The sequence below is a fragment of the Podarcis pityusensis genome (genome assembly GCF_964106645.2).
Source record: "Podarcis pityusensis genome assembly, chromosome: 1".
NCBI lineage: Eukaryota > Metazoa > Chordata > Lepidosauria > Squamata > Lacertidae > Podarcis > Podarcis pityusensis.
In genome coordinates, this window is record NC_138028.1 from 3609778 (window position 1) to 3624470 (window position 14693).

Sequence of the window (14693 nt, forward strand, 5' to 3'; positions counted from 1 at the left end):
CAGCTGCTTCTACAGGGTACCACTTTCCCCAACCGTGATTCAGAGCTTTAAATGTAAAGTCCAGGACTGAGACAACTGAGCCCAGGGATGAATTGGTAGTCAGTGCAGCTGGAAAAAAGGGGTTTCTTGATCTAGGGAACTCAGTGCCATCTTCTAGCCCTGTCTTAGCCACCCAGTCATTTAAAACAACAACAACACAACACCCTTATCCCATGCACACTTATGACGCATACCCGTTGTAGGTAAGATTCCAAACCATATCAATAGTGGTGACCACTGAACTTGTTGTAAATGCCCCATTAATTAATCCTGATTAAAATGGTGATGGTGGGCTGTGCACAAAGGGGGTGCTTTACGTGGAATAGATCCGGTGTGTGGGATTGTGGGTTTGGAACTGGGAGTGTAGTGGGGGTTTGCCTTAAAAGGGGGGCACACACCCAGTTATTGGAACGCTTTATTGGGGATTCCCCTCCCTTTTCACCCAATAGCTTTCCAGATATGTTATCTGGTTGTGCTTGCAGAACAAAGTACGAAGCGGGGAAGGTGAGTTGAGTTTAAGCGACTCATCGTGACTGTGCAGTGTTGCATTCAAAGGAGGAGGAGGAGCTGTCCAGGTGAGAGGAGGGGAAGCAGAATGAAGAAGGGGAAAGGCCACTGTGGTGTTTTCCAGTTGGAACAGTCTCTCTCTCTCTCTTCCGCCCCTCACCAGGATTTACCAGCTAGGGAACAATATCAGACAGCAAATCCCCAGGGCAAGTGGGATGGGGTGGGTTGCTGAAGAAAATTCTAAAGTGTTGCATATGGTTCATCTGTCTAGTTCACTCTATCCAGAATTGGCAAACACTCTTATTACCGTATTTTTCGCTCTATAAGACGCACCAGACCATAAGACGCACCTAGTTTTTGGAGGAGGAAAACAAGAAAAAAAATATTCTGAATCTCAGAAGCCAGAACAACAAGAGGGATTGCTGCTCAGTGAAAGCAGTGATCCCTCTTGCTGTTCTGGCTTCTGGGATAGCTGTGCAGCCTGCATTCGCTCCATAAGACGCACACACATTTCCCCTTACTTTTTAGGAGGGAAAAAGTGAGTCTTATAGAGCAAAAAATACGGTAATTTAAAAAGACATATATATATATATATTTTAAAAATCTATTTGCAATTTTAAAAAATGCATATGAAACCATTACTCATTTCTGTACATTTCCATGAACAGGCACTGGGAAAATAGCTATGGTATTATATTTTTAAAAATGCAGCTGCTGTCGTAGACCAGGGTAGTTCACATTAACTGTGTCAAAAGCAGCCAAATGAACTTTTCTTTTTTTAAAAAAATGGTACATACAGCCTATGGTTAGGTCAAATGGGGCACTGCCCCATCAATCTCAGTCTGGCTTGCCTGCCTTCCTTTTCATGGGGTAGTTCTGGCGGTCACTGCCTGCCTATTGTGGGTCTCCCTGCCCACCAGCTCCAACAACCACCAGCCACCACTCTCTACGACCTTATGGCCTGGATCATGTGAAAGGCTGACCAGATCAGTTAGTCTTCCCTGTTCCAGCCTCCTCCAAAGTGGAAATGGACCCTGGAGCACCCTCAGTATGTTCCACAAAGGCTGCATGTGGCTGGAGACCCAGCTGCTTTCAAAGGCAACAGATCAGCCTTCCCCCAAGAGAGGTCCTGGAGCACAGTTTGTAGACTCTTGACCCGACTCATCACTATGAGGAACAGCTGAAGGAGTTGGGTATGTTCATCCTGAAGAAGAGTGGACTGAGAGGTGACAGGATAGCCACCTGCAAACATCTGAAGGGCTGTCACAATAGAAGATGGAGCAAGCTTGTTTTCTGCTGCTCCAGAGGGTAGGACCCCAACCAATGGATTGAAATTACAAGAACGATCTCGACTAAACATTAAGAAGAACTTTCTAACAGCAAGAGTTATTTAACTGTGGAAAGGACACCCTCGGAAGTGGGTGGATGTTTTTCAATAGAGGTTGGCTTGTCAGGGATGCTTTAGCTGTGATTCCAGCATTGCAGAGGGTTGAACTAGATGCCCTTTGGGGATCCCTTCCAACTCTACAGCACAATTCAGAGTGTTGGTGTTGACCTTGAAAGCCCTAAACGGCCTCAGTCCAGTATACCTGAAGGAGCATCTCCACCCCCATTGTTCAGCCCGGACACTGAGGTCCAGCGCAGAGGCCCTTCTGGCGGTTCCCTCACTGCGAGAAGCCAAGTTACAGGGAACCAGGCGGAGGGCCTTCTCGGTGGTGGTGCCCTCCCTGTGGAACGCCCTCCCACCAGATGTCAAAGAGAACAACAACGACCAGACTTTTAGAAGACATCTGAAGGCAGCCCTGTTTAGGGAAGCTTTTGCTGTTTAACAGACCACTGTATTTTAATACTTTGTTGGAAGCCGCCCAGAGGGGCTGGGGAAACCCAGCCAGATGGGCAGGGTATAAATAAATTATTATTATTATTATTATTATTATTATTATTATTATTAATTTTCTATGATCTGCAACCTGCAAATAGTAATGTCGGCCTGTTGTTTTTGTAGAGAGTGCTGAGATCAAGTATGTGAAGTGCCTTCAAAGACTGAAAAAATGTGTTGTGTAAGGGGTTATGATTTATTTGTAACCAACCGTGTTTCTTAATATGGCTGCCGAGTGCCATGTGCATCTTTTTTTAATGTTAGAAAATGATTTCCTCCTAAAAAAACAAAATGGCCTTTATGCTAGCTAGAGTGACTCCTCCATCGCCCATTCTCCCAGCCCTGCCTCACTCATGTTCTTCTACTTTGCAAGCAACTGCAAACCCCAAGTAGCAAATTTTGTCTTTGCAGCAAGTCCTCTGATGCTAATTCCTCCGGAGCAGCTGTGAAGAGTGACAGAGCTCTTCCCAGACTGCTCTCCCTCCCTCCCTGCCTTAGCCACGCAGCTGCGATGGAGAGAAGGATCTGGCTGAGTTGCAGGCTTTTCCTTTAAATACTGCAGGGATGAAGAACAAACTCTGCTGGAACTCAAAATAGTTCAAGGTGGTTTGTAGGTATCTTGTTGTTGTTGTTTAGTCGTTTAGTGGTGTCCGACTCTTCGTGACCCCCTGGACCAGAGCACGCCAGGCACTCCTGTCTTCCACTGCCTCCCGCAGTTTGGTCAAACATGCTGGTAGCTTTGAGAACACTGTCCCACCATCTCGCCCTCTGCCGCCCCCTTCTCCTTGTGCCCTCCATCTTTCCCAACATCAGGGTCTTTTCCAGGGAGTCTTCTCTTCTCATGAGGTGGCCAAAGTCTTGGAGCCTCAGCTTCAGGATCTGTCCTTCCAGTGAGCACTCAGGGCTGATTTCCTTCAGAATGGAGAGGTTGGATCTTCTTGCAGTCCATGGGACTCTCAAGAGTCTCCTCCAGCACCATAATTCAAAAGCATCCATTCTTGGGCGATCAGCCTTCTTTATGGTCCAGCTCTCACTTCCATACATCACTACTGGGAAAACCATAGCTTTAACTATACGGACCATTGTTGGCAAGGTGATGTCTCTACTTTTTAAGATGCTGTCTAGGTTTGTCATTAGTAGGTATCTTAATGTATAATTAAAAAAAGAGGTAAGGCTCGGATGGCCTTAAAAGAGGATTAGACAGATTCGTGGAGCATAAGACTACCCATGGCTACTAATCCCAGTAGCTGTTCTCTGCCTCCACAGTTAAAGGCAGCATTGATTCTGAATACCAGTTGCCAAAAACCACGGGAGGGGAAAGTCCTGCTTGCCTGCTTCCCAGAGGCACCCGGTTGGCCACTGTGAGAAGAGGATGCTGGACTAGATTTGCCATTGGCCTGATCCGGCAAACACTTCTTAAACTCTTCTTGGGCATAAACACCAGGAAGAATGTCAGTGAGAGCTGTTCAACAGTGGAACAGTCTCACTTGGAAAGTGGTGAGCTTTTCTTCCTTGGAGAAGAAGAATTTTGGATTTGATATCCCGCTTTATTTTTATTTTTTTATAAATTTTTATTAGTTCTTTCACATATCATTTTCAACAGTAATTAAACATACTTTTATATCTTATACAATTTTTTTTTACTTCCATCAATCTCATCTGAAATCCAATCTAATCTCTTAGTATACATTTATTACTTTCCCTATTACATTTAAATCTGATAACTAATATCTCTATTCTTTTTCTACTTTGTAATGTTTCATATATTTCTCCTTACAAAACTTCTTGTAGTCCTACTAAGCGTAATTTGTTGATTACAATTGCTCTTCAGATAGTTCATATACATCTTCCAATCTTCTGTAAATCTCTGGTCCCACAGGTTTTGAATCCTTCCTTTCATTTTATCCAGTTCTGCATAGTCCATTAACTTTGTCTAGCTGTGATTCCTGCATTTAAGGGGGTTGGACTAGATAACCCTCGATGTCCCTTCCAACTCTACAACTGTATGATGACATGACTTAATGATGGAATTCACTGTCACTGACCACGGACGCTAGCTAAGATCTCACCAAAGCTAATTTCCTTTTGGCAGCAGCTGCAACTAAAATGGAATGTCAATATTCCCGGAAGACAGCTTAGATTAAACAGTATTTCCTTCCTGCCCGGAAGCTGGCATCAACTGGAAATGTTTTGCCAGCTCCATTGCCTCTTGGCCTAACCTACTTCGCAGGGTTGTTGTCCCTTCCAACTCTCTGATTCTTTGCGTGCCACAAAATGGTGGGATATAAATGGAATAAATCAAAGATGCCCAACTATTATGGTTGAAGTTTCTGTTCAGCTTTGTGGTGAATTCCACATGTGATAAATACAGGTTTGGTGTGTTGTTGTTGTTTAAATTATTTAAGGAAAACTTCCCCGATGACTTTTTAAACCAAACAGCTTAATGGGCGATATAATTGCAGAGGTGACATTCCCTAAGATGTTGCCAAAGCAAAGGAAGACCAGGTTGGCTTGAAAGCACATCTTGGGTTGTGTGATGGACCAAGTCCCTTTATTTCCAGGCAAATGAGAATCAGTTGGGGCCAGAAATAGCTTTCTTGGAAGTCAGTTTCTGTGCTGGCTCATGCTAGGACGGGGGCTGGTTTCTTGCAGTGCAAAAGCAGCCTTAAAATGCTGCCAAATTCACCGATAATTGACAGTGAGTTTGCAACCAGATTGAATGGCAAGGATGGAGGGGCCCATAGCTCAGTAAACGAGTGTCTATGTACTTTGCATACAGAATAGCCAGGGCTCAGTCTTTCGTCTCTCCTTAAAATAAGGTTCAGGTAGCAGCTGGTGCAAAATACCTTCTTTGTCTGAGATCCCAGAGAGCCACTTCTGGTCCAGGAAGGCTACCTGGGCTAGGTGGTTTCTAAAGGTAAAGGTAAAGGACTCCTGGACGGTTAAGTCCAGTCAAAGGCGACTATGGGGTGCGGCGCTCATCTTGCTTTCAGGCCAAGGGAGCCAGTGTTTGTCCGCAGACATCTTTCCGGGTCATGTGGCCAGCAGGACTAAACTGCTTCGGGTGTAACGGGACACTGTGATGGAAACCAGAGCGCACAGAAATGCCATTTACCTTCCTGCCACAGTGGTACCTATTTATCTACTCGCACTGGTGTGCTTTCGAACTGCTAGGTTGGCAGGAGCAGGGACCGAGCAATGGGAGCTCACCCTGTCATGGGGATTCGAACCACTGACCTTCTGATCAGCCTGCCCAAGAGGCTCAGTGGTTTAGACCACAGTATCACCCGCGTCCCTAGGTGGTTTCTATAAGGCAAACTTAGTTGGTATCTAAGGTGCTACTGGAATTTTTTTTTAATTTTTTAAAATATTTTGACTGTGTCAGACCAACACAGCTACCTACCTGAATCTAGAACCTTCCCCCAGGTGTTCTGGGCTACAAATCCCAACAAAGGAGAGTCAAGCTAAACATCAGGAGTAACTTTCTGACAGTAAGAGTTGTTAGACAGTGGAACAGACTCCCATGAGAGGTGGTGGACGCTCTTTCCTTGCAGGTTTTTAAGTAGAGGCTGGATGGCCATGTGTCAAGGATGTTCTGGTTGAGATTCCTGCATTGTGTCAATAATAATAATAATAATAATAATAATAATAATAATAATTTATACCCCGCCCATCTGGCTGGGTTTCTGGGCGGCTTCTAACCGCATATTAAAAACAATACAGCATTAGACATTAAAAACTTCCCTAAACAGGGCCGCCTTCAGTTGTCTTTTAAAAGTAAAGTAGTTGTTTATTGCCTTGACATCTGATGGGAGGGCGTTCCATAGGGCAGGTGCCACTACTGAGACGGCCCTCTGCCTGGTTCCCTGTAACCTTACTTCACACAGGGAGGGAACCGCCAGAAGGCCCTCGGCACTGGACCTCAGTGTCCGGGCAGAACGATGAGGATGGAGACGCTTCTTCAGATATACCGGACCCAGGCCGTTTAGGGCTTTCAAGTTCAGCACCAACACTTTGAATTGTGCTTGGAAATGTACTGGGAGCCACTGTAGGTCTTTCAAGACCGGTGTTATGTGGTATTGGCGGCCGCTCCCAGTCACCAGTCTAGCTGCCGCATTCTGGATTAATTGCAGTTTCCGAGTCACCTTCAAAGGTAGTCCCACGTAGAGCGCATTGCAATAATCCAAGCGGGAGATAACCAGAGCATGCACCACTCTGGCAAGACAGTCTGCAGGCAGGTAGGGTCTTAGCCTGCGTACCAGATGGAGCTGGTAAACAGCCACCCTGGACACAGAATTAACCTGAGCCTCCATGGACAGCTGTGAGTCCAAAATGACTCCCAGGCTGCGCACCTGGTCCTTCAGGGGCACAGTTACCCCATTCAGGACCAGAGAGTCCTCCTCACCTGCCCGCCCCCCTGTCCCCCAAGAACAGTACTTCTGTCTTGTCAGGATTCAACCTCAATCTGTTAGCCGCCATCCATCCTTCAACCATCCTCCATCCTCCGCCATCCATCCTCCAGTGTATGACAATTGCAGAGGGTTGGACTAGATGATTCTTGAGGGTTCCTCGCAACTGTACGATTCTATGATTCCTGGCCGTTGGGCATGATGGCTGGGGCTGATGGGAGCTGGAGGGTGGTGGTTGAAGGAGCTAATTCAGCTCTACCCTCTGCTGCTGGGACCTGACCCTGGGGGCTGCTCTCTTCCGACACAGGTGGGTTCTCTGAAAAGAATTACGAGTGGAGCTCGGAGGAGGAGGAGTCCGACGGGAAGGCCCGCCCGGTGCAGGTGCTCATCGTGAAGGATGACCACTCCTTTGAGCTGGACGAAGAGGCCCTCAACCGCATCTTGCTTTCGGAAGCCGTCCGAGACCGCGAGGTGGTGGCCGTCTCTGTGGCCGGGGCTTTCCGGAAGGGCAAGTCGTTCCTGATGGACTTCATGTTGAGATACATGTACAACATGGTAGGTGGGCCTCACATGGTCACGTTCCGCATTTTCAGGGCCTCCCCACAAGGGCAGGAGCAAATCAGCTTTTGGGATCTGTCCACTTCCCTCGCAATATTATATTATGGGCTGTCCCATGAATCCGCTGGATGAAATAGCGGAAGAACGTTGCCTCAGGAGAGTGAGGAAAATTCTCAGGAATGATTCACACCCTGGCCAGCACTTTCTTGATCTCCTGCCCTTGGGCAGAAGATATAGAAGCAGGATTAGTCACACCAACAGGTTAAAGAACAGCTTCTATCGTGGGCTGTAAGGCTGCTGAATGAAAAGATAACAACAGGGCAACTGGCTTTCGGGTTTGGTGGGTGTGCGTCAGTAAAAGAGGGGAATTAAGACTAAGAGAGCTGAGTGGGGGGTGCTCGCATAGCTGTCAACTTTCAGATTTGAAAATAAGGGATCAGCAGCCTCACCTGTCCTGGGGACAGTCTACAGGATATCTAACAATGCGGGAAGCAGCGGGAAACGGTGCTTGAATAAGGGGATTTCCTGCAAAAAAAGGGAAGGTTGACAGCTATGGGTGCTCGTGTAATCTCACTGTATACAAGTTGTACAAGTGACAATAAAGAATTTCAATTTCAATAGGCGAGGTTGGGCAGATGTTCTGTTCTTATTTATTCATACGCCTCCTTTCGGCAGAAAAAAAAAGCACCCCAAGGCGGCTGACAAACAGTGCAAATGCAAATTTGTGTCAGCTTGGAGGGCCTTTTCTGTGGTGGCTCCCTGCTTGGGGAACGCTCTCCCCAGGGAGGTTTGCCTGGCACCTTCACTCCCTACACACCTTTAGGCACCAGGCGAAAACATTCCTCTTTCACCAGACCGTTGGCCTTTATCTTTAATGTGTTAAAATGAATTCTTGATTTTATTTATGAACGTATGTGGGCTTTTGTTTGTTAGGGTGTGGTATGTGTTTGTGTATGTGTGTAAGCCACTGAGTCGGGCTGGCAAGGAAGAGCGACTAGTAAATGAAATGAAATGAAAGACGCAAATAGAAATAAACCAATGCAAAGGTTTGATGGATGCCATGGCTGCCTTAGTTGACATTCCTACATTGCAGGAGGTCAGACTAGATGATCCTTGGGATTCCTTATAACGCTACAATTCTGTGTTGCTATGAAATAAATGTAATAAGTAATAATATTTTGGTGGGGGGTTGGTTTGTTTTCTTAGGCTTTGGATTTTGAATTTCTTTTATACTGTAAACCATTTATACTGTAAACGATCTTTGGATGAAGGGTGGCATATAAATTTAATAAAGTCTAAAGTAATAATAATAACAACAACAATACAATAAAAAATAATGCTAAATCTGAACATTTCAGAAGCAATAAAATGCATTTGTTTTCCTGCCAAAAAGACAGCAGGATTACTATTCCACATTAAAACATTTAAGAGAGAGCAAGAATAAGTAACTCTTCCTTTTAAGGGTCCCAGGCAATGGAGGGTGGGGATGGGGAGGCCGGTGAACTGGCTTGCTCCTGATGGTTCCCGCAGGCTTTCTCCTGCTGGGGTGGTGGTGAAGTGTGAGCTGTGTGTCAGGAGTTCAGCCTACACTCGAGTAGGACCCTGGTAGAGACACATGCCTGAGTAGTATGTTCCCTCCCTCCTGGTCTTCCGTTCAGGAGCTTCAGAAGCTTTCTTCAGCCCGAACATCACAGAGACCAATGCCAACAGACCGGCACACTTAGGGATCATAGCTGCCAACTTTTCCCTTTTTTAAAAGGGAAATTCCCTTATTCCGAATTGGATTCCTCGCAACAAAAGGGAAAAGTTGACAGCTATGTTAGGGATCCGCAGAGTTTGCGCAGTTGCATAACAGACCTCAGCAACTCAGCATTTTGGCTAATCTGCTTTATTTACATATAAACACACACGGAGCACTGCAACATGGCTCCTTCTCTCTCTAGCATCAGACAGCAAAGAGAAAAAGAACAAAGGACAATAGTCCCACTTCACGGAACATAGTAACACAAACATTCTGTCTCCGTCACTTCCCACTCTGTGGAGTCAAAACATATACCGTCATGTGAAAGACAACAATCCCATGACTGCAATCACGGAGCAGGAATTCTAACACTGTGCCCTTGCCACTTGGGTGTTAAGCAGGGAAGGTGCTGTAAGGAACAATTCCTGACTCTCTCCTTTGGGTTAGGGGGCGTGGGCTAGGGGCCAGCTCCTTGTCCCAGAACTCACATAAATGTCTGGCCAGTCCTAATGTTGAGGGGATCCGTCCAGCGTCCAGAATGCAACACAGCGCGCTGTTCTGACAGCTCCGGGGACGCCCCAGACATTTGGCACCCTAAGCAGACACGTTGCCAAGATCCTGAGAGCTATTGATCTGCGTGTAGCCCCAGCTTCCCAGCCATAATAGCAGTGTGTGTTTTCATTGTCATTGATTTATTTCCTTTACCCATCAATATCCACATGGCATCCCGGAACAATTTACGGTGCAATAAAAGCATGCTCAGAACAATTGTGCGCTTGAAGCGAGGCTGCTGGAACATTTGCATCTATTTAAGCCATTATAGGTATCTATAAAAACAATTTAAAGCAAAAAGAACAGGAACACACGTCTAAAAGCCATTCAAATGCAACAGAGATGCCTACCAGGATCTTTTCACCGTAAGGTCCCAGGACACGTTACAGCACTGTAAAGATGCAATATTAAATCCAGTTAAAAGAATATGGTGGATCTGGTATGCTTCCTGCTTTTCCCAACTTTTCCACTGAAAAAGCCTCCAAAGTAAGCCCTATGGATTGTACTTGGGACAGCACTAACGAGGGGGGAACCGGGTGGCGCTGTGGGTTAAACCACAGAGCCTAGGGCTTGCTGATCAGAAGGTTGGCGGTTCAAATCCCCATGATGGGGTGAGCTCCCGTTGCTTGGTCCCTGCTCCTGCCAACCTAGCAGTTCGAAAGCACGTCAAAAGTGCAAGTAGATAAATAGGTACCACTCCGGTGGGAAGGTAAATGGCGTTTCCGTGCGCTGCTCTGGTTTGCCAGAAGCGGCTTAGTCATGCTGGCCACATGACCTGGAAGCTATACGCCGGCTCCCTTGGCCAATACAGCAAGATGAGCGCTGCAACCCCAGAGTTGGCCATGACTGGACCTAATGGTCAGGGGTCCCTTTACCTTTATCTTTTAAGGAAGGCATTTCTTATTTCTCCTTGAGCAGTGGGACATTCTCCCCAGTGCTCCCTCTAAATCTGTTCTGGGGGATCCTCCACTCCCCAGAGCAGATCTGGGCTTGGTTCATGGGGAGGAGAGATCCCATTGCACTAACACTAATCCTTTTCCTAGTGCAAATTTCATGGAATAACGCCCCGTATGATGACACACACCCTGCAGTCCCTCTCCCTCACCCCTTCATGCAGGCTTGCATCTCTAGTGACACGCACACCCTGGGCCAAAGCGACTCTCCAGCCATGCTTTGTGGCCTGTGCCAAGCTCTTGACAGGTAGCAAAAATGGGAGATTGGTTTAGCCTCTAGGTATGATACTAATAAGGGACGCGGGTGGCTCTGTGGGTTAAACCACAGAGCCTAGGACTTGCCGATCAGAAGGTCGGCGGTTCGAATCCCCGCGGCAGGGTGAGCTCCCGTTGCTCGGTCCTTGCTCCTGCCAACCTAGCAGTTCGAAAGCATGTCAAAGTGCAAGTAGATAAATAGGTACCGCTCCGGCGGTAAGGTAAACGGTGTTTCCGTGCGCTGCTCTGGTTTGCCAGAAGCGGCTTAGTCATGCTGGCCACATGACCCAGAAGCTGGACGCCGGCTCCCTCGGCCAATAAAGCGAGATGAGCGCCGCAACCCCAGAGTCGGCCACAACTAGACCTAATGGTCAGGGGTCCCTTTACCTTTAGGATACTAATCTCGGCCTGATTTGGCCCACCAGTTACGGGAACTAACAGAATCAACTACCACTTGCCATCTCTTCACCTTGCAGGAGTTGGCCGACTGGGTTGGCGACTACAATGAGCCTCTGACGGGCTTTTCCTGGAGAGGCGGCTCGGAGCGGGAGACGACAGGCATCCAGATCTGGAGCGAAGTCTTCCTCGTGGACAAGCCCGACGGGAACAAGGTAGGCAGCTCCTTGGTGCTACTCTGTCCCATGAGACCAGGGCCCTGCAGGATTTAACGTCCTTCTGCAGGGCCTGTAAGACAGAGCTATTCCGCCCGGCTTTCAAATTGAACTTAGCCTGATCTTTTATTCCCCTTCCTTCCCTCCCTCTCCCCTTTTTATGAAGATTACCCGCTCTGGGATCCCACAGCTAATTCTCCCCTGGTCTCCTCGCTGGCCCAAATAGGACTAATTTAGCCAGCTAGCCCTGGTGATCATCTAATGTTTATTGGAAGGATTCCCCCCCTAAATTGATTTTTGAATTCTGAATTTATTGTTATTCACATTTTATACTGTATTTTATGCTGTTTATTGTTGCATCAATTAAGTGTTTTAAATTTGTTGTTAGCCGCCCTGAGCCTGGTTTTCTGAACCGGGAGGGGTGGGGTATAAATAAAATATTATTTATTATTATTATTACTCACAGCTATCGCCGTGCAGTCCTTTCGGCTGATCCGGTTGGTCTACCTCAGTGGTTCCTAAAGTGGGTGGTACCACCTCTTGTGGAGGAATAAAATTGCAAATTGTGGGGGAATTAAAATATATCTATCCTTGTGGACCCACATGTGTGAGTGAACAACAAACAAATTGACTGGGTGCCTTGATTCAAAATGCAGGGCTAGCATACAGAATTCCCCCCATAGCAGAGTCTTAAACTAATAAAAGTTAAGCAGTAGTATAGCATTGGGAACATAGACTGTTAAATCTTTTTATCCTGTCAGCTGAACATAGCAGCTGACTCTTTCTACCCCTCTTGCAGTGTGCAGAGTACACACTGTTAAGTAAGTTTAAAATGCTTTACTTACAGATTCAAGGTCTGTCATGCATTGTTGCTTGCAGCAGCAAGGAAAGCACAGGCAACTGTATTTTTGGGCAGAAAATACAGAATGTAGTTTCAAACATGTGCTATAAGCTTGGGAGCAAGCTTACAAACGTCCTTCTTTATTACATGCTGCAGAGAGGGGGGGGGAGTAGAAAGAAACTTGGCTTCCTCTCCAGAGGAGAGGGGGCATGACCTAACTGAGTCTATCTAGCAATACAACTCTGTGGTCCTTAACCCCTTCATGCACTAACTAGCAGTTGTGCATAGCTTTGTTTGACTGTACTTTCCCATGCAAATGACTCAGACTTTGGAAAGCTGGTAGCACTGGACCAAGTTCATCCATTTTGTTTAATCAATTAAACCACATACTTTTGGATTTTGAAGAAATGTGCAATTAATTGTTATTGGTTTGGATTTTATTGTGTTATTATCTTCCTTAGTGAGTCATGCAAGCTGATATTCTGCATAATGCTTTATTATTATTATTATTATTATTATTATTATTTTAAAAAATAGATTACAAGCATAAAGTCCAAAACAAAGCAGAACAAACAAGACAAAGCAAAACAAATATAAAAACAAAACAAAAAAGAAAACAAAAAGAAAAATCACACCTACAAAGAAAACCATATCGTCATACTAATCGTTACGTACATATACACATATTGACTTCCTTCCTTTGTTCTGAGACCTCATAGTTTTTAATCTTTCTATATTGTTGTGTCTAGTGTAGATTACCTCTATCTTTTATACCTCTTGCACCATTTTTCAATTTCTTTAACCCTTACTCCAGAGCAATGTTTTTCATATATTCTTTAACACATTCCCATTCTTTTACTAATTTCTGGTCCGATTGTCCCCTTAAGAATGCTGTGAATCTTGCCAGATATATATATTCACAAAATTTGATTTGCCATTCTTTTATTGATGGGGTTTCCCCCCCTTTCCAATTTTTTGCAATGAGCATCCTGGCAGCTGTTGTCACATAGAGGAATACTTTCCTTTGATTGCCAGAAATATCGTTTGTGATTATACCCAAAAGGAATGCCTCTGGTTTTTTACTAAAATATATTTTGAACATCTTTTTGATTTCTTCATATGTTTCATTCCAAAATGGTTTAATAGGCCGGCAGTGTATAATGCTTTTTATAGGGTAGGGTGGCGGGGGGCAGTGGGGATGAGATCATGGAAACAAGGAGGCAGTGGCCTGGAAAAGTTTGGGAACTGCTGCTGTAAATAAAGTGTGCTAATAAAGTGGCCCAGTATACCTGAAGGAGCGTCTCCACCCCCATCATTCTGCCTGGACACTGAGATCCAGCTCCGAGGGCCTTCTGGCAGTTCCCTCACTGCGAGAAGCCAAGTTACAGGGAACCAGGCAGAGGGCCTTCTCAGTAGTGGCGCCCGCCCTGTGGAACGCCCTCCCACCAGATGTCAAAGAGAACAACAACTACCTGACATTTAGAAGACATCTGAAGGCAGCCCTGTTCAGGGAAGTTTTTAATGTGTGACATTTTAGTGTATTTTTGGTCTCTGTGGAAGCCGCCCAGAGTGGCTGGGGAAGCCCAGCCAGATGGGCGGGGTACAAATAAATAAATAAATAAATAATTAGAACAATCTTGGAAACCTTTTTTCCGTCTCCTGCAGGTGGCTGTGTTGCTGATGGACACCCAGGGGACCTTTGACAGCCAGTCAACCCTGCGAGATTCAGCCACCGTCTTTGCTCTTAGTACCATGATCAGTTCCATCCAGGTAACTGAGATGATGGGAATGGGGGGGGGGGAGGGGAGTTGTGTGTGAAGACGGCATGAGCAGAGGATGGGCGGTGCTCTGTGTTCAACCAGCTGACCTTAGTAAGCAGGAGGCAAACAGCCGCCAGCCTCCCTAAGCCCCAGCAAGGGACGCAAGGTGGTCGTGATTTCTGCCCTGTCCTGTGTTTCTTGCAACCAGAGCTGTTTCTGCTCGGCTGCAGTTTGGTTTCTGCTAAAACCTGCCTGTATGGTCTCACAATCGACTGTGGCTGCAATGAACGTCATTCATTAGACAATCACATAAGGTAACTCAATTGCATTTCAGTGGAAGGGAATCCATGCCCAAAAGAATGCAGAAAATAACGTAACTCTTTACGTAACGTTTGTGGACTTAAACAATGCTGGCGAGTACTGCTCATATTTGCTTGTGTGATTTCCCTTCCTGACCTTTGCTGAATTCGTGAATTGTGACAGTTTCCGCTCCTCTTCCCGTTTCCAGCAGAGTTCTTCAACGTCATTAGACCTGGCTAGTTAGCATAATTGATGCCGCACTTGATTGTCTAGTAAACTGATTTCTAG

At 46.0% G+C, this 14693-nt stretch overlaps 1 protein-coding gene and 1 long non-coding RNA gene across 5 annotated transcripts in view; both read left to right on the top strand.

Moving 5' to 3' along the window:
* The window catches only part of LOC308470520, a 215454-nt gene that overhangs the window by 92045 nt on the left and 108716 nt on the right, over positions 1–14693 (top strand). The gene's annotated exons all lie outside the window — the stretch shown is intronic.
* ATL1 (atlastin GTPase 1) overlaps positions 1–14693 on the top strand; it is a 47139-nt gene that overhangs the window by 8888 nt on the left and 23558 nt on the right. For all 4 annotated transcript variants that reach the window (XM_080980278.1, XM_080980275.1, XM_080980277.1 and 1 more), the window contains exons 2-4: positions 7142–7389; positions 11370–11504; positions 14011–14115. In XM_080980278.1, the coding sequence (XP_080836404.1) occupies positions 7142–7389; positions 11370–11504; positions 14011–14115 (488 nt within the window). The remainder of the gene's footprint in view (positions 1–7141; positions 7390–11369; positions 11505–14010; positions 14116–14693) is intronic.